The 25,631-nt window shown below is 38.0% G+C and overlaps 1 protein-coding gene across 2 annotated transcripts in view; it reads right to left on the bottom strand.

The window, feature by feature from the left end:
- vwa5b1 (von Willebrand factor A domain containing 5B1) overlaps positions 1-25,631 on the bottom strand; it is a 48,000-nt gene that overhangs the window by 15,262 nt on the left and 7,107 nt on the right. The window contains exons 4-14 of one of the 2 annotated variants that reach the window (XM_077218705.1): positions 25,351-25,570; positions 22,879-23,027; positions 21,384-21,515; positions 19,842-19,966; positions 16,099-16,275; positions 12,039-12,149; positions 11,205-11,407; positions 3,812-3,926; positions 3,306-3,491; positions 1,958-2,159; positions 1,562-1,761 (exon numbers count right to left, since the gene is read on the bottom strand). In XM_077218705.1, the coding sequence (XP_077074820.1) occupies positions 1,562-1,761; positions 1,958-2,159; positions 3,306-3,491; positions 3,812-3,926; positions 11,205-11,407; positions 12,039-12,149; positions 16,099-16,275; positions 19,842-19,966; positions 21,384-21,515; positions 22,879-23,027; positions 25,351-25,570 (1,820 nt within the window). Of the gene's footprint in view, positions 1-1,561; positions 1,762-1,957; positions 2,160-3,305; positions 3,492-3,811; positions 3,927-11,204; positions 11,408-12,038; positions 12,150-16,098; positions 16,276-19,841; positions 19,967-21,383; positions 21,532-22,878; positions 23,028-25,350; positions 25,571-25,631 lie in introns of those variants that run through there. The other variant, XM_077218706.1, reaches the window with a different exon arrangement.

The following is a 25,631-nucleotide window of genomic DNA, read 5'->3' as shown; positions in this document are numbered from 1 at the left end:
TTCAAAGGTGCATTTCTATTTCAGTGTCTGGATGCACATTACAAAAGTGTCCACCTCATTTCTTGGAAAGCATTTTTCCTTTTTGCACATTCTTCCGTTGCTTGAATGTCCAGGAAACTGTAATTCATCTTCCACTGGCTGTTCCATCTAAATTCTATTTGTGTGGATGTGGAGGTAAGAAGATTGAATTATGAATTACATACTCATCACGAGCTCAGAAATGAGTTCAAATAACCCTTCAAAACGAACAAATGAATCCATGGGGCTCTTTTTATATCATAGCAGATGCTTCGGCTATAGCAGATGGCGTGGCGACGGCTGCCTACAGATATTTCTTCTAAAGAAAACAATAAACCGTCTGCTTTGTGTCAAAACACACATGCACAAAGGAGATTACAGATACAGATGTTTTCTGATCATTTTCATGTATAATGTTTATTGCATAGTCAAAATGTGTATTATAAGCAATGTTGGGGGTACAGTTAACGTGAGTTAAAGTATGTAATCAGATTACTTTTTCAAGTAACTAGTAAAGTAACACATTACTTTTGACTTTACAAGATACTTTTTCAAATAAGTAACGCAAGTTACTTTGTTTTCCCGTTTATTGAATGCACCTCACCTGTCCCCATATTGAGAGAAAATCGTGAGAAAGGTGCAAATACTTTATGTATTTAATCTCACTTTATTAACCAATGTCTTTGCAGCTGACCTTCGAGGATACAATTCAACCATTTTAATAAACAAAAATGACTACATAAACATCACATTTGTTTTTCATTTGTTTTTATTTGTATTACTGAGGTAAGAGTTTCTTTTCCTGTCTCCTATTCTTCTGCGTTTCCAGAACAGCAGTACAACTGAAAGGTTTGTTTGAGTTGCGTCCCCTTACTGTACAGGTGTAAATTTGCATTTCCTTCAGCCAATAGCTTATTCATTTCACATTTGGCGTGAAGGGGCCTTTACATTTAACACTGTTTACTTGTCTTCAATAATGTTTGAATTTTATTTTAGTTAGTCCAGTTGTTTTTGCTGTGGTATTTTTGTTAAAACCGTAGGAAAATGTTAGTATTCTTTAGGCTGTTGATTTTTTGCCAAAAGAAACAGAATAAACATGTTGATATAAATGTTTCTACCTTAGTGGAATCGAAACTGGCAATTGATAAGAATTGGAATCGATAAGTAGAATAGGAATCGCTAAAATTCAAACGATTAGGGTGTTTTGGTTGTACTTAGTATAAATTTGCCTGTTCAAGTTCCTAATTGTGTGTTTATTAATACAAACCCCCTCATTTAAAAAATCAGCTCTGATTAAATTTGACTATATTTTTAGGTAACCTATGTAGCTTGAGTATACTTGGCAACTTTTTTAGCAAATACTTTGAAGTTGTACATAGCAAATTGTTTGTAGTTTGTAGTGTACTGAAGGTTGACTACTTTAAATTGTTCAAATTACTTTTCAAAGTAGCTTCCCCAATGCTAATGCTATAGACACACAAAATCAAACTCGCCATATTTGCGTAGCTCATGCTTCGGGACTCATGCTGTAGCATTGACCTACCTGGTAGTCCATTTTCCACTGAGCTCCGTAGTCAGGATGAGTCTGACCGATGAGCTCCTGGACTTTTGCTCGTCTAAGAGGGTTTTTCCCCACCACAGAGCTGGGGTCACTGGGGGTGTAGGCCTTCTTCACGGGGTTGTAATCTATGATCTGATTGGTGCTATAAGCACGTCTTCTCGGAGAGGTGCTCATGTCAGTTCCTGTGCAAAAGAAGAAAAAAAAACTAATTTAACAAATTTTCTCTTTAATTTCCTCTCTTATATTGTAGTTTGCTGACTATATTCCTTGGTTCTCTTTCATCAGGAGACTTTAAAGAATAGTTCATCCAAAAATGAAAATTCTGTAACACTCAAGTCGTATGAAACCGCATGGAACAATTTTACTTCTGTACTTTACCCATAACATCTTGCTCCGTGGCAATAGGACTGCTCTCAGACATTGTCTCCTGGCAACCGTCAAACAGCGAGCCGACTTGATTGTCCCTGTGTGGCCCATGAACGTCACAGTAAACCTTCCCAGCATCCTCCTCTTGAGAGTGATAAAACACGGAACTGCTGGACTCGTTGGAACGCATCATGCTGTATCGTCTCCGTTTGTCCTGTGACAACAGAGAAAAGATGTTTTAGAAGTTGAGAGCTTTTTTTTCCCGCCTAAAATCTATATTTACATTAACAAGTATTATAGGCTAAAAACTACAATAATAATTATATATATATATACATTTTTTTATTTTTTTTTACAAAACTGTTGTTGTTGCTTTGGTATATTTAATCTTATAATATCAAAATTAATATATTTTAAAATAATATCAATATCATCTATCTAAATATAATATTGAATATACACAAAACAGATTATTACTATTATTTAAATAGACAATATTGTTATTAATATTAAAATATATAAAAATTTTATATTATAATATCAAATAAACAATTAAAACAGCAACGGTTAATCTAATTAATTGAACTAAATACTAAAATATACTGTATTTTGATATAATATTAAATGTACACAAAACAATTATTATTTAGATAGATAATATTATTAATTTAAAATATACTGTATTTTAATATAATATTGAATATAAACCAAACAAAATACAGTATATTTTAAATCAATAATATTACCTATCTGAATAATAATAATAATAATAATAATAATCTGTTTTGTGTATATTCAATATTATATCAAAATATATTATATTTTAAAATTATATTATCAAAATAATGAATATAATAATAATAATTATTGTTATTAATAGTGGTATAATTTTCTTGTAATAATCACAGATTGTATATTTTATATTATACTATATAGAAATGTAGTATATTTTAAAATAATAACAATATTATCTATCTAAATAATAATAATCTGTTTTGTGTATATTTGATATTATATAAAAATACAGTATATTTTAACATAACAATATTATCAAAATAATAATAATTATTATTAATAGTAGTATAAAAATATAGGTTTAACCATTGCTGTGTTTTCTGGTGTATATTTGTTATTATAACACATCAAAACAGAGTATATTTTAAAATAATAACAATTATCTATCTAAATAAGTATTATTATTGTTGATGATGTTTTAGATTTTTTTTTTTGTGTGGTTTGTGTGTGTAATAATCAAAATACAGTATTATCAAAATACACTATATTTTAAAATCACAATATTATCTAAATAATAATATTAAAATATAATTTAATAATTATGGACGGACAACGGATGACCTACTGATTTTGGGTTGGAGTGATATCGGGAGGTATCACACACCACACTGTATCCAATCAGCCGGTCACCGGGGAACAGACAGGTCGCTCCCACTGGAGAGAGCAGGATCTCTTTCGTCTCTGGATACAGCCACTCAATGGAGATGTCAGTCAGAACGGATGTCATGGACTTCTTCAGAGACTTAATCATCTGCCAATGACACAAATAACAGCCAGCTCAAATACCACCAAGTGAACTTAATCAAGGGAGCACGGTCTGTAAATATACTCTAAAACAAGAAAATATATAAAAGCTAGTCTTAAACAGCAGGGAGAGAAGCAACAAACGTGAAATGTGCTGTCAGCTTTGATTATTATCCTAATTTATGTTTGATTAAACAAAACAAATTGTTAATTGCTAATGCATTTGGGCACTCTATAATTTATGTGGCTGCTGTAATTGCTTTGCGGTGACATTCAAAATAACAGACTGTTGCGGTGGAAGATAAACACGTCAGAGGAAACGAGGACCTTGGGCTGCAGTCGTTCCCCTTCTGCCAGGAACTCAGCTGTGCCTCTGGAAACAGCAGACAATCCTAAAACCAGCCTCCTGCACGCACCCTGACCTATGCCGAACGTGTAACACCTGCCATGATGCACACACACGCACACACACACACACACGCACACAGAGACAGGACAGGTGCGATGAGTCTATTAACACATCAGAAAAGCATCACATAATTAAGAAACTGCATCTCAAATCGGTGACTCTTCCAGATAAAATACATTTAAATCTCTGAAATGTATTGCTTTGCTAATTCTGAGACTGGCGGGTGTGCTGTCATAAAGCCAGGAAGCAACTTATTCCCATTGTGGTAACACTTTATAATAACTGCACGCTATTAATCATTAGCTAAGCATTAGTAAACAGTTAATTAATCATTTATAAACCATTAATAGACATTAATAAGCAGTTTATAATTAAAGGAGAACTCCGGGCAATTTTTAAGTTAATCTTGATCGTTAGACCTTTGTGAGTACTGACTATAGAAAAAAAAAAACGAACCGGATTGGTGCTTGCTACGCGGAGCTGCGACCGCGAATGCCCAGAGCTCCCACTCAGCTGAAACGGCAGCTATGGGGGCATGGACATAAAGAGCGTTTTTGAGCCTCTTAACAGACACAAAATGCAATTAAAATGTCTGTCCAACATGAACAGGGCCCCTTCATGTGAACAAGATGCGTTTAGCAACTTAGCCATTGTTTCAACTCACCTAAATAGTCTTTTAGACGGCAAGCTGTAGTCTCGCGCTGCAGTCCCTTACTGTAGCCGGAAAAGGTAAACAATGTCCAGGTGGGAGGAGCGTTGATCATGTGCGACGAGTTATGATCAGAGTTGCTTACAAGTGAAGAAGAAATGGTTCGTGTTTGTGCCTTTCCGAATTGTGGCAACCGAATGCGAAAATATAAGAGCTTAAATTTTCATCGTCTTCCTTTCCATGACCTCGAGATTCTGCAGTTGTGGCTGGTTGTACTTCAACTTGATGTGCAAACTCCCGTAGAAGTACTACACGCTAAAGATTACCGCATTTGCAGTGAACACTTTGACAAGGATGACTACACACACTCAACACAGCGGGGCCGTTTGAAGAAAAATGACATTCCATGTACGAAGACTCGTCGCAAATGATCAACGCTCCTCCCACCTGGACATTGTTTACCTTTTCCGGCTACAGTAAGGGACTGCAGCGCGAGACTACAGCTTGCCGTCTAAAAGACTATTTAGGTGAGTTGAAACAATGGCTAAGTTGCTAAACGCATCTTGTTCATATGTAGGGTCCCTGTTCATGTTGGACAGACATTTAATTGCATTTTGTGTCTGTTAATAGGCTCAAAAACGCTCTTTATGTCCATGCCCCCATAGCTGCCGTTTTAGCTGGGTGGGAGCTCTGGGCATTCGCGGTCGCAGCTCCGCGTAGCAAGCACCAATCCGGTTCGTTTTTTTTTCTATAGTCAGTACTCACAAAGGTCTAACGATCAAGATTAACTTAAAAATTGCCCGGAGTTCTCCTTTAATATAAGTGATTTATTCTTGATTTATAAGCATATCTATATTTGTGTTTAATAATTATATTTTCAAACTTTATTAATAATCATTTATCATTTCTAAATTAAGTATTGCATAATTTACAAACCAGTTATCAGTGAGTTGTCAGTGGTTCATAAGATCACTTAGAAAGTGTAAGTGAATGATTAATAAACTATTTAAATGTAAATTTTTTATTCAGACATATAGTAATAGTTACTTATTAGTGTGTTAATAAATGCTTTAGTAACATGTATTTCTACTGTAATTCATGGTTAATTCAGGTAGTTATAAAGCATTTATAAGTGATGAGTTAACTATTTTTGTGAGCTCATCATCTATTCATCCCTAGTAAAGCTTTTACAAAGGAGATTTAAAGGCTCAGTTATCTTTTAAAGCGGCACTATGCAGGATTTCTGTTTTTGTCAAACAGCGATCCCTAGAGTCGCTGTAGAGTACTTATATTTAACGTTACTGTCGTAAACACCACTCACGCAGAGCGTATCTGCACCATTCTTTTACTGTCTATGATGTGCACTCACGGCCTCTGCACTTCCTAATAATAAAGTAGCCTACCACGTTAGGCTTACCTGAGCCTAAATGCCAGATGACACCAATAAAGTGTATCATGTACGTCGCATTATTTCGCAGGGCTCTCAAGTTTTGAAGACAGGCAAGAGTGACATCCAGCCGACAGATAAATTTTTTTCATTGGTTGTTGCATTAAATCTTACCCAGATACAATAGTTTTATTTTCTGATTGGCTATTGTGTAGCTCGACGAACAACACCAGCGGAGACGCGCTTGATTCCTGCCGGTTCCACAGTGAGAGCGGCGCAGACAGAGTTTTGGGCGCTGCGGCATATTAAATATATTACAAATAGTTTTTCAGCATGAGAAATACAATGTGTGGCGGGAGAGCGTGACAAAAGACCGAAATGAGTGACTGTCACGCTCAATGCGTGACACTTGAGAGCCCTGATTTCGTAACAATGTCCGTTATGATGTTGTTAGACATGATTATTGCAATTTATCATAATAGCTTGCAAATTGCGCTCATTTACACTATTTACAACATGTAGGCTTATTTATGTCCTGATAATTATGTGAGATATTGACAACTGTTCTCATGATAATCGCAGGAATCAACTTTAACAGTGAAAGCCTGAGCGAGTGGGACTCTTGTCTTGAATCACTGAGTTGGAAAAAGGATCACCCCATTGTGCCAGTATTTTGTTGAACCACCTCTGGTTTAATTACAGCCTTTAGTCTGTTGGGATATATCTCTACTAACTTTGCAATATTTCCTAGGCCACTCTTCTTTGCAGAACTGCTCACGTTCAGTTAAATATGATGGTGACCGTTTGTGGAATGCGGTCTTCAAGTTTTCCACAGATTCCACAGATTTTCAATGGGGTTTAAGTCTGGGCTCTGACTAGGCCATGCAAGGACATTCACCTTTTCTCCTTCAACGACTGTGTGGTCTGTTTTGAATTTTGTTGTGTGCTTTGGGTCATTGTCATGTTGGAAGGTAAACCTTCTTCCCATTGACAACTTTCTAGCAGAGGGTAGCAGATTTTCCACAAGAATTTGATGGCATTTTGCCTTATCCATTTTTCCTTCTATCCAGCTCCAGTCCATAACAGGATATTACCACCGCCACGCTTTACTGTAGGAATGGTGTTATTTGGAAGGTGAGCTGTATTGGATTTACTACCAGACATATCGTTTGGTGTTGAGGTCAAATAATTCAATTTTAGTCTCATCTGACCATAACACTATTTTCTATGTGGTCTCAGAATCTTCAAGGTGAGTTTTGGCAAAGCTCAGTCGTGACTGCATGTGGCCTTTCTTGCGGAGGGGATTTTTTCTTGCAACCCTCCCATACAACTCACATTTGTGGAGAACTTGTGATATTGTTTTCACAAGCACACAATGACCACTCTTTGTCATGAATTCCTGCAACTGCTTCAGAGTTGCTGTAAGCTTCTTGGTAGCCTCTCTGACTAGTTTCCTCCTGGCTCTTTCATCCAGTTTGGAGCGACGTCCTGATCAAGGGAGGGTCTGTGTTATACCAAATACCTTCCACTTCTTAATAATAGACTTCATTCTGCTTCTAGGCAATTGATAAAGCCTTTAAAAATGTTTTATTCATCTCCGGACTTGTGCCTGTCCACAACTTTATCCCGGAGATCTTTTGACAGTGCCTTGCCACCTATAGTTGATTCTTTGCTTCAATTGGACTACCAAGGACTGAAATGCTCCAGGAAAGCTCTTCTCATGCTGAGCTCATCAAAATGACCACAGCTGATCACAGTTGGAAGTCAAATGGCTCTGTAAGTCATTGAAAAGGTGATTAGCAACATCTGATTGAGTTTAGAAGTAATTTTTAAGAGGGGGGGGGGGGGGGGGGGTGTCCTTTTTCCATTCTTTTTTTATAAAACAGAATAAATTAAACTGTCCGTCTTCATTTCAGGCTGCAAAGCAACAAAATGTGATTATTTTCTATACCCACTGTGTGTGTGTGTATATATATATATATATATATATATATATATATATATATATATATATATATATATATATATATATATATATATATATATATATATAAATACACTCACATAAAGGATTATTAGGAACACCATACTAATACTGTGTTTGACCCCCTTTCGCCTTCAGAACTGCCTTAATTCTACGTGGCATTGATTCAACAAGGTGCTGAAAGCATTCTTTAGAAATGTTGGCCCATATTGATAGGATAGCATCTTACAGTTGATGGAGATTTGTGGGATGCACATCCAGGGCACAAGCTCCCGTTCCACCACATCCCAAAGATGCTCTATTGGGTTGAGATCTGGTGACTGTGGGGGCCATTTTAGTACAGTGAACTCATTGTCATGTTCAAGAAACCAATTTGAAATGATTCAAGCTTTGTGACATGGTGCATTATCCTGCTGGAAGTAGCCATCAGAGGATGGGTACATGGTGGCCATAAAGGGATGGACATGGTCAGAAACAATGCTCAAGTAGGCCGTGGCATTTAAACGATGCCCAATTGGCACTAAGGGGCCTAAAGTGTGCCAAGAAAACATCCCCCACACCATTACACCACCACCACCAGGCTGCACAGTGGTAACAAGGCATGATGGATCCATGTTCTCATTCTGTTTACGCCAAATTCTGACTCTACCATCTGAATGTCTCAACAGAAATCGAGACTCATCAGACCAGGCAAGATTTTTCCAGTCTTCAACTGTCCAATTTTGGTGAGCTCTTGCCAATTGTAGCCTCTTTTTCCTATTTGTAGTGGAGATGAGTGGTATCCGGTGGGATTTTCTGCTGTTGTAGCCCATTCGCCTCAAGGTTGTGCGTGTTGTGGCTTCACAAATGCTTTGCTGCATACCTCGGTTGAAACGAGTGGTTATTTCAGTCAAAGTTGCTCTTCTATCAGCTTGAATCAGTCTGCCCATTCTCCTCTGACCTCTAGCATCAACAAGGCATTTTTGCCCACAGGATTCACTTCATTTCATTTTACCCTTTTCACACCATTCTTTGTAAGCCCTAGAAATGGTTGTGCGTGAAAATCCAAGTAACTGTGCAGATTGTGAAATACTCAGACCGGCCCGTCTGGCACCAACAACCATGCCACGCTCAAAATTGCTTAAATCACCTTTCTTTCCCATTCTGACATTCAGTTTGGACCACACCCCTAAATGCATTGAAGCAACTGCCATGTGATTGGTTGATTAGATAATTGCATTAATGAGAAATTGAACAGGTGTTCCTAATAATCCTTTAGGTGAGTGTATATATATGATACAAAAATAATAATAATAAAAATATATATATATATATATATATATATATATATATATATATATATAGTGCCAGTGATGGGTACAACAGTCCATTTTTTATTAGACCCTTTTTTTAAATAAATCTCTTTAAATTAATTGAAATATCTAAGTATATAAGTAACTATATAATGAATATACATTATTATAAATAAAATAAATACTCATTCATCATTTTGGATTTTTTCAGTGAGCTTGCATTTTGTGATTACCTTACAATTTGGTCAAATGCTTCTAATTAAGCAAACTTTATATTGCATGCCATTGTGTTCTGAAATCTGAATAACGTAATGTCAGTGTTGATACTACTTTCAGGCATGAAGGTATGCTGTGTTCTTCTACAGTGCCAAGGATGCGGTCAAGGCAGCGCTCTAGGTTTTGTAACCAAGCTAATATTTTGAAGATATATTATATTACAAATTTCTCTTCAATCTCTAGATTTTGGCTTAACTGGGGTGGGGTCTGTAAAACACCAGATCTAATGCACAGTATCTGAAGGCAGTAGTAACTGAGTGACCTTCAGCATAGGCAGCAACATCTGTGTCTCACTGCGTATGAGATACAAGGTGCTCTGCTTGCTCACTGCACTAACACGGAAAACATCTGTCCATTTACTAAAGTGTGGACTGGCGATCTCTGCGTCTGATCAGTTTACTGGGAAACATTCTTCCCTAACAAGCAAAGAAAGCCAAGTCGTGTCCCCACAGCAGAGAAATGAAGTGCAGCAAGACACAATTGGGTATTATTCTCGATCATCCGGGGAGGGCAAGTGTTGTTTAAAGCAGTAAATTACACTGCAGTGTCATTCACCAGCCATCGTCTTTGTGTCTGACCTCAGCTTGTCTCTATTGTACTGCAGGAACGGCTGTTAAAACCTATGGTTTCTTCCATTCTTTTGAAAGAAAGCTATTGTTGCATGAGGAAGAAAGGAAGTGTTCCTCTCAGGTGAACATCTCGGCATGTGACAAATTGACTGGAGGTGGGAGACAGAAGCCTATAGGAACCAACCGACTGCAGAAACAAAGCCTGTGAATACCAGCAGCGTTATGGCTAGTGCGGATCTAGGAGGATTAGACAGAGAGACATCAATTTACTGTCGCTAGCGTCTGTGCTGATCTGATTATGATCTTATTACTCTGCAGCTCTGTGTCCTTGATCCTGTGATATTAAAGGATTAGTTCATCCAAAAATGAAAAATTTGAATCATCAGTCATTTAATCAGCAAATCATTCCAAATGCATATGCCTTTCATCTGTGGGAAATAGAATAGGATATTTTGAACTGAAGGCTGTCCGAGTTGCTCTTTTCCATATAAATGAAAACACATTGTGATCAGGGGATGATTAACACAAAAAAGACAATGTCGGTATGTCTTGAGCACTATATTCCAAGCAATGATACTGTATGCTATTAAATATGATCTATTCAGCTACTCAACTATTCAAAATATATTTTATGAGGTTAAGTAAATACTAACAGAATGTTAATTTATTGTCCCTTTAACATCTGTTTGCATTAGATTGCCAACATATTATCCTTCTTTATTGGATCAATAGTTAATGCATTAAAATTTCTTATCCAAATTGTTTTTGAAATGTCAATGTAAAGCCTTTACTTTATTTTAAATATTTAAGTGGAATCATGACTCAATTTCAGAGTTAGCAATCAGTGTTATTATTGTTAACTCAAATTAAATGAGTAAAAATTGTTTTCATAAATTTAAAAAAAAAGCTGAAATAAAAGAAAATATAAATATTAGATGAAAAAATGAGTTAGTTGCCAAGGCAAATTTTGAAATAAAAATAAATTAAAGCTAAATAAAAATTCTAAAACAAAACCAAAAAGATAAAAATTAAATTAGCCAAGAGATGGCTTCCAAACTCATTAGCGAGTGCTACATGAGATGGACCTTAAATGCAATGTAACTTTAGATAAAAGTGTCTGCCAAATGCATTAATGTAAATGTGCAAACATTGACCTGGTGAACTTGGCGTGGCTGCGGAGCAACTCAATAACCTTCCCTGTGTTACTGACAGCTCCGTCGGTCAGGAGGAAGAGCAGACGAGGATGACCTTTCTGCATGGGCTGCCGTAGGATCCAGTTGAGAGGAGCCAGTATGTTTGTGCCGCCCATGTCAGCCCGGATCTTCTTCACGTGTTCGTAAGCCAACACCAAACTCTCCTGTGAAATAAACGAGGTTTGTCAAAGGGTAATTTAGTACTGGCAAAATGGGCTAACAATAAAACATGGCTGCCTATGTGGTACATAGGTATTTTTTTGTTTTTGTTTTTTAAATCTCTGCTACCTGAGTAGTGAAAACTCTTTCAACACCCATAATGCACTGGGCATGGGCATGTTGTCGTCCAAGGCCACTTCCAGTCGGCTCCTATTGCATAGGCTTGACCAGTCAAATATTACCTTTCTTGAGTAGGAAATACTACTTAGCAAACTTTTAGTAACAATGGTGTCAACTTGTCTTGTTACGTTTGAAAGAAGAGGAACGGGGAGCACCTTCTGACCAACACTGACATTGTTTGCTATTATATCCACAGTGAATCTTTATTAGATTTATGCTTAAAAGAAAAAAAAAACTATTTGCCACAGAGACTTCTGAAGAAGCAGTGTTTTTATGCATTATAAAATCAGTAAGAAACTTAAATAGAAATTCATCATGTAAACCCAGACTTTTGCTACAGGATCCCAGCAGAAAAACACAAACATCACAAAGCATCTTGAGCATCTCAGTGTAACTGGCGATCTAATGAGGGCAGTGATTGAGGACGCTGACTGTGGGTCCCTGTGGGTGACCTACCTCATCGTAGCTCTGACTGGTGGCAAACAGCGTTTTGAACTTGGATCCGAAGCCCACTATGTTGAATAAGCATGCTGGAAAAAGACTTTTCAGAATCACGACCATTGCGTCCTGTGAACAAACAAAATGGGAAGGTCAAGGTGAATGAAGGTGGCAGATAAGCAGGTTATCTTATCTAGATAATGTTAGATAATGGAGATCAGATGATGGAGGAGGAGGATCAGATGGGAAAGAAAAGAAGCGGTAAGGGGGTTCCATGATTCTGTATTTTGCATTATTTATAAATATATATATATATATATATATTTAAATTGTAATTAAGTATATAGATATATGTGTGTGTGTGTGGGGGGGGGGGGGTGTAAATAAAAGTACTTTAAATAAAAGTATTTCCACTGCATTTTTTAAGTTAGACAGGCTTCAACTAGGCAAGATTCAAAAACAAATTAGTTAAAATGACTTGTACAGCCAATTTGATTATAATTTATTTCAAGGCAGCAACTGAACTTTTTTTGTTTTACAGTGATTATATATAAAATATCAGGTTAACACTGAGTTTACACTTTTCATTTGACATGCTCATATTGCTTTAATAATACATTACAGCCATTACCAGATATTCTAGTAGTAATTTGCCATGTCAAATTTGCATATTATTTAAGGCAACTCACATTAAACTAATTGCAGGATTAAGTGCCATGCTCGATGGCAGGACTGTACCCATCATAGAGACTGAGGGTGGCATGTTCCCACAAATGCTTAGACTAGTGGTCGATCGCTAATGGTTTTTCAACTGTCGCCCTTGCTTGGATTGAACCAGCCATCTTTGTCAACCAGACCTGAAGCCCATAGACAGCACTGCATATTGAACACAAGAATTCAGGCCTCCATTGTGTCTCATCTAAAGTAGTGATGTAATTTATAGCGCTGCTTTACGACAGACTGACAGCGAGTACTGCAGTGAGTAATTAGCATGAGGTTATAATTAAGTTTGTAAATATGAGTGTGATTAAAGAAGAGTTTTAGCATTTTTTGCGTTTTTTACAATAATGTGGTCTTTCACTGTTTTGAATTATTAAAAAACCGAATCACCAATTTTTTTATAATTTGCAAAATAAAACAAGTCCACCTTCTCAGAGCACTTCCTTACACATTCAAACTGAACTTGAAAGATTTTAGTTTTTAAAGGGATAGTTCACTTGACAATTTAAATATAGTAATTTACTGTGGAACACAAAACGAGAACTTTTGAAGAATTGTATTTTCCCCCCATCCAACTACAAAAGAGTGGCTTTCAAGCTTCAAAGGCTCAAAAGAACAACCGTACACAATATTTTAAATCTTCTGAAGTCATACGACAGTTTTTTTGTGAGAAACTGTTAATCACTTAAAATGTTTTCACGAGAGTTGAGAGAATGTCTATTTGGATTTTCAATTAATCAGATGATCCAGTTCCCAAAACCAGACTGGATGATAATTCATTCACAAATTGCACTGATTCATTCGACTTAAATTTCAGTTTGTTCCTCACACAAAGCTATTGAATGAATTCAGAAGACTCTGAATATAGCAGATCTTCGTATTAACATACTTTTATGATACTTTGATATTGCTTTTGCATCTATATTGGAATTTTGAAAGCCATTCACTCTCTATTCACAGCAAAGATGACAAGCTCAATTTTTCAACATTTCTGCTTTTGTGTTAAGCGGAAGATATAGTCACATGAGGGTGAGCAAATGATGGAAAAATGTTCATTTGGGTGAACTATTCCTTGTAATAAATGTATCTTCCTTTCAGTGTAACTGGATACATCTGCTGCTGTCCTCTTGCACCCCACCACAATGGAAATATGACATTTCAGCATGGAGCAAGTCTTCTTCAGAGTCAAGGATATTCTGGGATGATATTACCGCTAGAATGACCTGAGCCTTTACATTAGAGCCATTTGGTGTCTGTGGTCAGAAGGGGAGCATCCTCAATCAAAACCACAGTGAGTCATCGCTGCCTCGTGCGTCACGCTGCACAGCCCCGTCCACAGAGGACACGAGCACACACTCATTCACACATATCCAATCTCAGCATGGAGACTTACCAAGTTCAATTATCGTAGCTGCTTGAGCTATTCAACGCAACAAGCTGGCTATTTCATTACAGAGCCCCTTCAACAGGCTGCTCAAATGATTTTGTTCAGAACAACAGAGCCACATGATGTTCAGCAAAATATGTCTTTATTTCAATGTAGCAAAAAAAGTAAAACTAAAAAGCTAACTAATCTCATTCTAAAATGTTTAATAAAGTCCCCATATGGCTTGCTGTATACATAAAGATACATTTGAACAAATATAATTCTACTTTGTGTTTATTAAGTGGAAACATGTGAGAAACACGGCTTGATGTTGAATCAAAGCTGTTTTAGTATAAATATATATAGTACCATTCAAAGGTTAAGGCTTTCGTATGGCATGTGTTCGGTCAATCAACGTACTACTTACAGTATGTCACTGATAGTTCTTTTTGTGCTAGGTTAGACCCTACTCTGAAGTAGGGGCTAGTTTAGTCCCCCCAAAAGGCATTATTATAACTAAAATTGTTCCCAGTTCCTGTGGTGTGAACACACCAAACAGCAGGTACTTCCGCCAATCATTATAGGAACTACAAAAATGATCCTCCGGTGCGAAAGCCCCTAATGCAGTTTCATTTAAGTTCTTCAACAAAATCATTATGAATATATTGTAATTATTGCGCAGCCCTAATTGGTACTATAAACCTCATGATAAACTCTCATGCTAAACTTTGCAAAATGTAACAGTAAACAACTGTATTATTTTAAAGGGTTGGTATAATGCCCCTTTTTACAATATGTAAAATAAGTCTATGTTGTCCCCAGAGTGTGTATGTGAAGTTTTAGCTCAAAATACCCCACAGATATTTTTTTACAGCATGTTAAAATTGTCACTTTTTGAGGGCGAACAAAAACGCACCGTTTCGTGTGTCCCTTTAAATGCAAATGAGCTGCTGTTCCCGGCACAGAGGGCGGAGCTTCAAGAACTTGCGTGTGCGTGTGCGTGTTAACATCTCTGATTACCTCTTGCAGACAAGCATTAAAATGTCAGGAACTGTCCTGCTTTTTATGTTTAAACTGGAGTCGGACAATGATGGAGAGACTCAAGAAGAAGTGACAACATGCAGAATGCAACAGGATGTTTCTGAATGGTTAGTTGATGAATTTTTGTTGCTGATGTGGAGTTAACTATCTTTAATTAGTATATTATGGGGGGGGGGGGGTGTTTGGATGAGCGGGGGGGGGGGGGGGGTGATTGGTTGGTTTGACGTGTTGATTGGTTGGTTGACGAGGGGGGTTTGATTGGTTGACTGGTTGACTTACCGATACATGCCAATCAGGATGCTCTCTGTCTTACATGCGCTTCATGAGGCACAGACATGCAAGGTCTCTCGCTCTCTCCCTCTCTGCCGTGCACGCGCTACATGGTTTTGAACACAGTATGTTCTGTTCTGTTCTGTTCTGTTCCGGGAGACTTGGGATGTCTGAATTTCTTAGGGTTAGTGATGTCATCAACCCGGGAGGAATGTCGTGTAGTCCCTACCAGCCGTTTGTTGTAGTCCTTAAAAAACGATTTCTTTAAAAGCAACTATTCTTCCTTTGCTTTGAACTTTGAGCATTGTAACTTTGCAGATGTTTTTATGCTCAAACAGCAGCATTACACACTAACTAAAGTTAGAAAAGTGAAATCATAATCAACCACCCCTTTAAGAATTTATAAGTCTGTTTACTCCCGTAATCTACACAAAACCTTCCAATCAGATTGAAACTTATGAACACAAGTGGGCGATCCGTCTGAACCTGAGACTTATGAAGAAGAGTCTCTTCGGTAAATAAGCACCGCTGTGTGTATTCCCTTTTCCATTAATGGTCATTAACACGACTGAAGCACTTTGGGGTTTTAAACCATTGAATCAGTTTGGATGTCTTCAAAAGTTAATGAGTGTTGGGAATGAGGGGCACAGTTAGCTTAACACAGAAGCAGAAGCATCCTACCTTAACTCGACTGATGTTGACCCCGCTCATGCTTCCACTGCGATCAATGAGGAAGATGAATTCCCCCTGGATGTTCCGCAGGTCAGAGGTCGTCGAGCGGAGATCTGGGCAGAAGTTGAGCATGACTACGGGGTTGTGGAGGATGTCTTTATGAAGCCTCTTCCGAATGATGTCCACCTACACAACACACATCAGCCAGTGACGGAGCCATTGCTGAAGGCAATAACAGGTAAACCTTGCAAATCTCATGAAAACATGTCATTTGTTTGCATATTATTTATGCATATTATTCTCATGCAATATTTTGTATACAAAAATGGGAAAATGTGCTTAATTATATGAGAAAAATAAATAAATAATATGCAAATCATTTTTAAACTAAATATGTAGAATATGTTAATGTTCACTCAAGTCCCCATGTGGCTTTTTGCGTGGTCTATATAGATTAGGATGAACAAATATAATTCTGCATTGCATTTATTTAATGGACAAGTGTGAGAAACACATTTTAAAATTTTATTTAGAATTTTTAACATTTGCATCAAACATTCGAAAAGTTTACATCCGTTCAAGAGTTTAGGGTCTATATATTATAAATAATAAATAAATAAATAGACATTAGTGCTGTCAATCGATTAAAAAAATTATTAATCGTAAATTTTTCTGTAATTAATCGCGATTAATCGTGAATATAAAGTTTTTTATATATTTTATATTGTAATCATTTCGCATTTAATCTCCAAATGAATGTAGAAACAACAAAGACAGTAGCCTATATTTTAAATATTTGTTAAATGGCATCTTTCTTTGAAAGAAGGCCAGTATCACCAAAACCAATACTGTCTCTATGAAACAGATTTTTTCTCAGTTTTACCCATTAATTATAGAAATTCAGCATTACAGTATACTATCAATTTTAACATTTATTAGGCTTTAAAATATATAACAACGTTTAATTGGCCCAGTCAGACCGGTTCTGTTTTCCTACTTTAAGTTTTGTCTGTTCAAGCACTGGCTGAATATATATAAAAAAAAAATTATAATTATACAAGTATAAAAAAAAAATTCTGTGCACTTGTAAGAGTTCAAGATCGTTTAGAGGATGGCAATGAGCCTATTATGTAATTCTCTGAATAAATTACTTCAGATTAGCAATGTATTTCAACCACTTAACATCAATTTTCAATTGGTTGGTCCATTGTACATTAAATTACTTCTTGGAAATCTGCCATTTCTCTGCTCACTTACAAAATGAACCTTTGGAGGAAATAGCTTTCTTTTACATAGATAAACGTGTCCTGTATAAAACTGAGCTTGCTTGGATATGCACAAAGATTTTCATTTCCATGCTTTTTAGCTACTAATCACCTGACTATTTTCAAAGTTCAGAATCAAGTACAATCACTGTCATTGTTGTTTGGCAAAAAATGACCAGAGCAAATGTAATTCAGGTTTGGAACAACGTGAGGGAATAAATTATAACAGAATTTTCATTGTTGGGTGAACGATCTTTTTGAGCATATTCAATGTTATCCAGCTCACTTCAGTAAAGGATTGATAGAGACAGATACTAAAGCTGTTAGCCAAGATCAGAATTTTGAAAATCTTTTACTGGTCATGGATTCCCCTCTCATGCTTTAAATATTTAATACATCCCAAAGGGGGTGAAGTTAACTCTTATTTCGTTATGCAATAGGTAGAAACACTATGGACTCAGCTGAAGACCTTTGACAGTTTCCATAGAAACCTGATCATTTTAGGGCTGAATGTTCTCTCCCTCCTGTTGAGGAACAGCACTCACTTAAGGATGCAATTGAAGCTTTGTGCTGCTGAGAAACATGGATCTGTGCCAGCATTTCCACTTAATGTAACTACTTCCTGAAGTGATAATCATCAAGAGATTTTACATTAATTGGATAACCTAACTAAATTTGATTTCATACTGGATTTTGAGTTTGATTGTCATTAGGCTACATCTAACAGCTTGACGTTAAAAACCCCTGAATATTTTAGAAAATGACTGGAACCTACAAAAGTTTGGGATCAGCAAATTCTTTATTTATTTGTATTTTATTTTTTTGAAAGACCTTTATTCAGCAAGGATGCATTACACTGATCCAAACTGACACTAAAGATATTCATAATAAGAAAATTGATTTCTATTTAAAATAAATGCTGATCATTTGAAATTTTTTATCAATGAATCATGAAAAAAAATGTATAATGGTTTCCACAAAAAAACTGAATATTGATAATAATAATAATAAATGTTTCTTGAGCAGCAAATCAGCATAATTATAATAGAATAATTTCTGAAGGATCATGTGACACTGAAGACTGGAGTAATGATACGTTTTAACATTAATATTGATGCATTTAATAATTAATAAAATATTACACACATACATTAATAAAATGAATGTATAGACACAGCACAATCCCCGGCCACTTTATTAGGTACACCTGACCTGTTCAAATGTTCATTAAGGCAAATACTGTATCTAATTAGCCAATCACATGGCAGCAACTCAATGCTTTTAGGTGGTAGACATGCGCTGTGTCCAAAATCGAATACTTACCCAAAAGAGTAGGCAAAATATAAGACATAAAAATGACCTACTACTTCGAGCGAGATTCTCAAGTGTGCATTTGATGGACACTTTACTATCCCATGAGGTCACAGGAAGGGATTTGTGAATGGAAGTGAAGCGACACAACTGACGCTGGTAGGTCACATGACAGACAACATAGCGGATGTGGTATGTTTGAATTTCATTAAAACTACCCATATTCACACTGGTTTCTTGAACATGACAATGAGTTCAGTAAACTCAAACTTCCTCCACAGTCAGCAGATCTCAATCCAGTAGAGCAGATTTGAGATGTGCTGGAAAGGGAGATTCGCATCATGGATGTGCAGACGACAAATCTGCAGTAATTACGTGATGCTATCATGCCAATATGGACCAAAATCTCAGAGAAATGTTTCTAGCACCTTGTTAAATCTCTGCCAAGAAAAATTAAGGCAGTTTCGAAGGCAAAACAGGGTCCAAGCAATATGGTACTTGCAAGATGTACCTAATAGAGTGTCGGGAGAGTGTATATATACTGTCCCTTTTATGAAGCCACGATGTAATATATACTGATATATATATATATATATATATATATATATATATATATTAATTGTTACATTTATCAATATCAACATTGAATAAATAAGTTACAATTTTCTGAATTCGAATGATTGGAAATTATTAGATAAAATACAATTATTTTATTATATTATATTAACAGTTTTATGCTTCACTTCAGGCTTACACATCTACAGTAACAGTAATCTAATTGTGGGAAATTTATTATTTTAATCTGTTTTATTACATGCTAATTTGCTAATGGACCTCTCTGCCCCAAACCCCGACTTGAGAGCATTATTTCAAATAAGTGCCGCTTCCTATGTAGTTTATGATCCTGGCTGCCAAAACGAAACAATAGCCTTTTCTCGATTTCTTTACCAATTAAATGTAGTTTAAAAAACTAAACATCACGGTGTTGTACTACTTCTTGAGAGTCTCAAGCTTGTTTTGCAACTTTCCGTACTTGTACACCACACTCAAACAGTTTTCTACATCTCTCATTCTCACATATTCCTTCACTCTCTGGTCCCCCCACCCCCAATCTCACCCCCATCTCCCCCCCCCCCCCCCAACCCCCAATCCCCCAATCCCCCCCCAGACACTCACTGTCTTTTCATTACTGCAGTCCTTCTTTGTGGCCTTTATGTAGTCGCTCCGTCCTTTCAGATGCTCATCGTATTCCTCCGGCGTCATGTCTCCGTCCTCGATGAGAACGTGTGGCAGATGGGGCTCTATGCAAAGAAAGGAAGAATTACTCTCTTTGGACGGCATAAAAACCTCTCAGTGTGGAGGCACAACAGTAAATTATGACAGCAGATGATGAGTTACATTACTACCAGACATGAAGGACTCCCATGGTGGCAGTATTTCTTAAAAACAGCAGCTGTATTAGGAACAGAGTGCGTTGGCTCCTAGTGGGCCATCAATACAGCTGAACGTTTGCCCCCTTGATTTGGCTTTCTAATGAATTCAATTGCACAATACTGGCCTCGGGTCACCTGCGGAGTGAGGCAATCTTACGAGGCATCGTGAGATCCATTTATGCCTCCCAGACACCATTGGAGGTTGAGATGCATGATGGGGTGGCTGAAGAAATATCGAGCTCAACTAAACAGTGCTTATAGAGCAAGAAATAATGTTATATGGTTGTGGGCCTGGGAATGATATTTCAATAGCCTCTGATTTAATAAACAGCCTCTCGTTTGGACAAGCTTTCAGGCACATGAAGAGATTAGCACTGGCTTGTTCTCAAAAGGCAGACTCTATTGTCCAGTTAACACAGGTCAGAGTGACTGTGATCTTGTTTGTCTGTCCATGGGGACCAAATGCCCTGACAGAAAATGACATTGCTGGGAAGTTCCAGAAAGAAAACTGCTTCATAAAGGGACTAAAATGAGTGTGGTGTTTGTCGCCACTATAGGTGTTTGCTAGGGAGATATGGTTACAAATGTGTTCTCTGAGTGGTTTTTAGTGTTATGTGAATGGGATTGGGAGTGAATGGGAGTCTGATTCCTTTGAACAATTCTGATTTCTTAATGATTCTTTTAGGACTTGTAAGGAAAAAAATATCTGGAAATAAGAAATGCAATTGCATTGCAAAATGATGATATCATTTCAGTAATAATAAATACATTTAAAATAAATTCTTGCAAAATGTGTTACACAAATATTTGAATGACTTTTCACAATCTTTTTATGTGGCATACAGTAAATGCAATCCAAAAACTGGTGTTTACTATATAATAAAACAATAATCAACTAAACAAATTAAACATACATATTTATTTCATTTTTTTATTTATTTTTATAAAATACTTCTGACAACACTCTCGAAATTACAGATCAACTTATTGTATTACTAACTGAAAATATGCTCAACAAAAAATCAGTAGTTGCCCTGACAAATTTGTTGGCTGAACAAGGCATTTTGCATTAAGTGAATGATCAAATTCAAATGGACAAAACAAACTAGTGTTACTTAAGACAATTAAGACAATAGTTGAGAGAATTCATCAGTTTGCCTGAACAGTTTATTTAGTTGCGCTGTATACTTTTGATTCACTAAAAAGAACTAGCTCAGCATTATCTGTTTCATACTGTAGATTGAGATCATGATATACAATTATTGTATTGATATGTGTTACACACCACTGGGGTAGATCAGTATCTCCACAGGGCAGTCGTAGGTGTACTTGTCTGCCAGTGTGACCACAATACTGGTGGCAGAGCGAGCCGAAGGGTCAGCGTCCGCACGGATGGCATGTGAGGGGCTTTCCACACCTGCACAGAGAAACTTCTAAAGCATCTAAAATAAGCAGGAGCAACAAAGATTACACCACATGCGAGGACTAAACCGTTCCGCAACTCCAGCAGGAAGATGCATACTATGTATTACAGCTAGACAATCAACACATTAAACATCATTTGGGCTTGAGTCCCAGCTGAAATGACAAGCATATGCTGCACTTTACATTTATGAATTTGGCAGGAACTTTTATCCAACGCAGCTGGATGTGTCTTCAAGATATACATGTTATCAGTGTGAAAAGTTAACTCATCAAACTACCCACACATCAAACATCATTTGGACTAGAAAACTGGCAGCATATGTTTATAAAAATTATGCATTTATGGAAGCTTATTTCTGTCACGGGGTGGTTCAGGGAAGACAGAAGCTGACGATATAATCCAAACGAGTTTAATTCAAAAGAGAGGCAAACAGGTGCAACAGTGTGTAAAACACAAACAATACCGGACCCTAAACTGAAGACAGGCAGGAACTTAAATGCACAAAGATGATTAACACAAACGACAGGCAGCTGTGAGGAAGGTGATCAGTGTACATGGATACAGATTGGTGGCAGGAAACTCAGACAGGGCAACATACGTGGAAAATCAAAACAAACTGAAAGTCAAAAGAAGCCTAAAGGTGACAATTTCCGCCACAGAATAAAAAAATAAATAAAAATGGTGTCTTAATTTCACAATTCAATATATATATATATATATATTATATCTCTCAATTTATACTTTTTTCCTCACAATTGCGGGTTTATATTTTGCAATCGCAAGTTAAACTCGTAATTGCAAGTTTACATCTCACAATTCTGTTTTATTTTTTGTTTCCTCCACAGAATAAAAATAAATAAAGGTAATTGCAACATTTAATCTAAAAATTCGTAATTTTTTTACTCACAATTGCGAGTTCAAATCTCACAATTCTGACTTTTCTTTTTAAGAATTGCGTGAAAAAGACCGTCTCAATTGGTAGATATAAAAAAAATGAGAACTGTGAAATTATAGTTGTATTATTTTTATTCTGTGGCAGAAATAAGATTACACATAAATACATAAGTGTATAATATATGCTGCCAATTTTGCTCACTGTGAGAAAAAAGTCAGAATTATAAGAAATTCACAATTAGCTTTTTATTTTATTTTATTTTATTCAGTGCTGGAACTAAGCTTCCATGCATTTGCCAGGCAATTTAATCCAAATAAAGTTGCAGTGCATTCATGATTTTTAACAATTCACATGTATTTTTGTTACATACTTATTTGTGTTGTCTGGAAATCAAGCCCATGATCATGGGTATCAGGGTTGTTGAATTCAGGACTCATGCCTGAGGATGGAGGAACTGACCTGCGAGTAAATACGGTCCTCTGATCTCAAGATGGAAGTTGAACTCATAGTCAATGGAGTTGATGGTCTCTTCCTCCATCAGAGCAGCCAAACACACACCTGAGGCCATCTGCTCGTGTGTTCCCTGTGCACAATGATGCTGATCCCTCCTGAGACAAATCAGCAGACACACATTCAAGCTTCATTTTCAGATAAGGTAATAATATGACACTGTATAATGAGCTCAAAGGAAAAAAGTTTCCCTGGGTATCCACCAGAGGTCCTCTTCCACCACGGTGTCCTGCACTCAGACGACATTTCCCATCGTCCTGTTTGTCACTCATTGATTATCGCACACAGCTGTTTCCCGTCACCTTGTTAGTATCTGTGTGTATATATACCCTGTTTGTTTCTGTGATTGTCGTTGAGTCCTTGTTTAATGTCACTGGCACTTCGGAGAGCTGTTCATGGTTTGTTTCTTGTTTTTGACTGCTTTGTATGGATTTTGAATCTTTGCCTGGCTGACTATGTTTTTGGATTGCCCCAAATAAATACTGGACTTGGACCCTAACCTTTTGTGTGCGCGTCGTGACAGAAGAACTTGACCATGAATGGATCCAGCAGTACGGGGTTTCGTATCCTTTCCCCCAACACCCCTACCTACAAACAGTCATTTGAGGGAACATGTCTGGCCATTTTCTCAGGGACTCGTGGAGGCCGCAGGAGAGGAGGTGGTCGTTATGGGCCCCATCGCCGTTTCCCACTGCAGCCTCTCTTCGACCCTGGACCGGTGCGGTCCAGCTGCCCCGAGTCTGAATCGGAGTCGTCCCGGAGGCCGTCCCCCGAACAGCCCGCTGTCGTCCCGGAGGCCGCCCCCCGAACAGCCCGCTGTCGTCCCGGAGTCCGCCCCCCGAACAGCCCGCTGTCGTCCCGGAGGCCGGCCCCCGAACAGCCCGCTGTCGTCCCGGAGGCCGCCCCCCGAACAGCCCGCTGTCGTCCCGGAGTCCGCCCCCCGAACAGCCCGCTGTCGTCCCGGAGTCCGCCCCCCGAACAGCCCGCTGTCGTCCCGGAGGCCGCCCCCCGAACAGCCTGCTGTCGGAGACCATCTCTGAGCGGCCTGCTCATCGGGTCGCGGTTGAAGAGATTACCCTCTCCCTCTACGTTGCCGCTGTAATGTGTGTCTGGGCCGCACATGGCTACCTCAGCTCCATCCTCTCCGGTACCAATCGTTGCCACCATCAGTCCTGCTATGGCCAAGAGGGCTGTCTTCACCTTTTATGCATTGTCTGTCCTGCATGCGTGGAAGAAGCACATGGTGTCTGCCGATCCAGAGACCGTTCAGGTCACCTTCGGCCTGGGAGAAGGGGATCTCGCCAGCGCCCTCTCAGAGCCTTCACCGCTGGTCCAGTCCAGCCCAGAGCCTTCACCGCCCTGGCCGCCCGAAGGGTCTTCACCGCCCTGGCCCCCCGAAGGGTCTTCACCGCCCTGGCCGCCCAATGGACTGTCTCCACCCTGGTCACCTGTTAAATCATCCATTCCTGTTCTTGTGCCCCTCCATAGACCTGGCCCCCCATCCCTCCCCCTGATCCTCCAACATTCCACCTCCCTCCTGGACTCTTTTTTTTTTCTTGTTGGGTTCTGAAGAGCATCTGGGAGCTGCTACTTAGAGTGGGGGTAATGTCACAGTGTCTGGTTTGTGTTTCCCTGGGTATCCACCAGAGGTCCTCTTCCACCATGGTGTCCTGCACTCAGACTACATTTCCCATCATCCTTTTTGTCACTCATTGATTATTGCACACAGCTGTTTCCCGTCACCTTGTTAGTCTCTGTGTGTGTGTATATATATATACCATTTGTTTCTGTGATTGTCGTTGAGTCTAGTTTAATGTCACTGGCACTTCGGAGAGCTGTTCACGTTTTTGACTGCTTTGTATGGATTTTGAACCTTTGCCTGGCTGACTGTTTTTGGATTGCCCCAAATAAATCATGCACTTGGATCCTACCCTTTTGTGTGCGCGTCGTGACGCATACAGATTAGAAACAACTTTTTGTGAGTAAATGACAGAATTTTCATTTGAGTTGGTGTTGTGATTCTGCATAAATTAAACGCAGCTACATAGAGAATAAATATAGATGCAAGGAAAAAAATCTGCTTGCAAATACATTCAAGAAAGAACACCAATCACAATTCAGTATGCAGAAATTACACTGACATTACAGATTTTTAATGTTAAACATGTCAATGGTAGATTTTTAAACTTCAATCTTAAATTTCCTAAACTCTAACATTTAGAAAACCTGAAATGATCTACCAGACACAATTTGAGACTTTAAATTGGAGTCTGTATGTGAAGCAGTTCAAGCTGAATGAATTGCAAAGTTTAATACTGTTTGGAGTGTAAAACAGAAGTCAGAATGTTTGAGGATTATAAATACAGGATTGCAATTCAAATACTATAATTATCAAAAAATTAAACCCTAATAAATCCAAACCTCCTAGCAGTGCTGGGTGAAAACGCCTGCTCCTCTTTGACAGAACGTTGGACTCTTGGAGAGCAGACGGGCGGTGAGGTTACCCGGATTCCACCGTTCGTGAGTGTGCTGAGCTCCGAGGACGTGCTGACCAGTATATTAATGGTCTCCAGAGGGGGAATGACCCCCAGACTAACCACCAGCACTGTCCTCTCCTGATCCTCGTCCAAAACGATATATCCTGCAGCAAGATGATTCATCAGTAAAGCCTCTGAAATGTACAGTCAACGTCAATGAAAGAG

Source organism: Siphateles boraxobius, unplaced genomic scaffold (genome assembly GCF_051911475.1).
Source record: "Siphateles boraxobius isolate OS27281-9 unplaced genomic scaffold, OSU_SipBor_1 77, whole genome shotgun sequence".
Lineage (NCBI taxonomy): Eukaryota > Metazoa > Chordata > Actinopteri > Cypriniformes > Leuciscidae > Siphateles > Siphateles boraxobius.
This window is presented reverse-complemented; position numbering and strand designations above follow the sequence as displayed.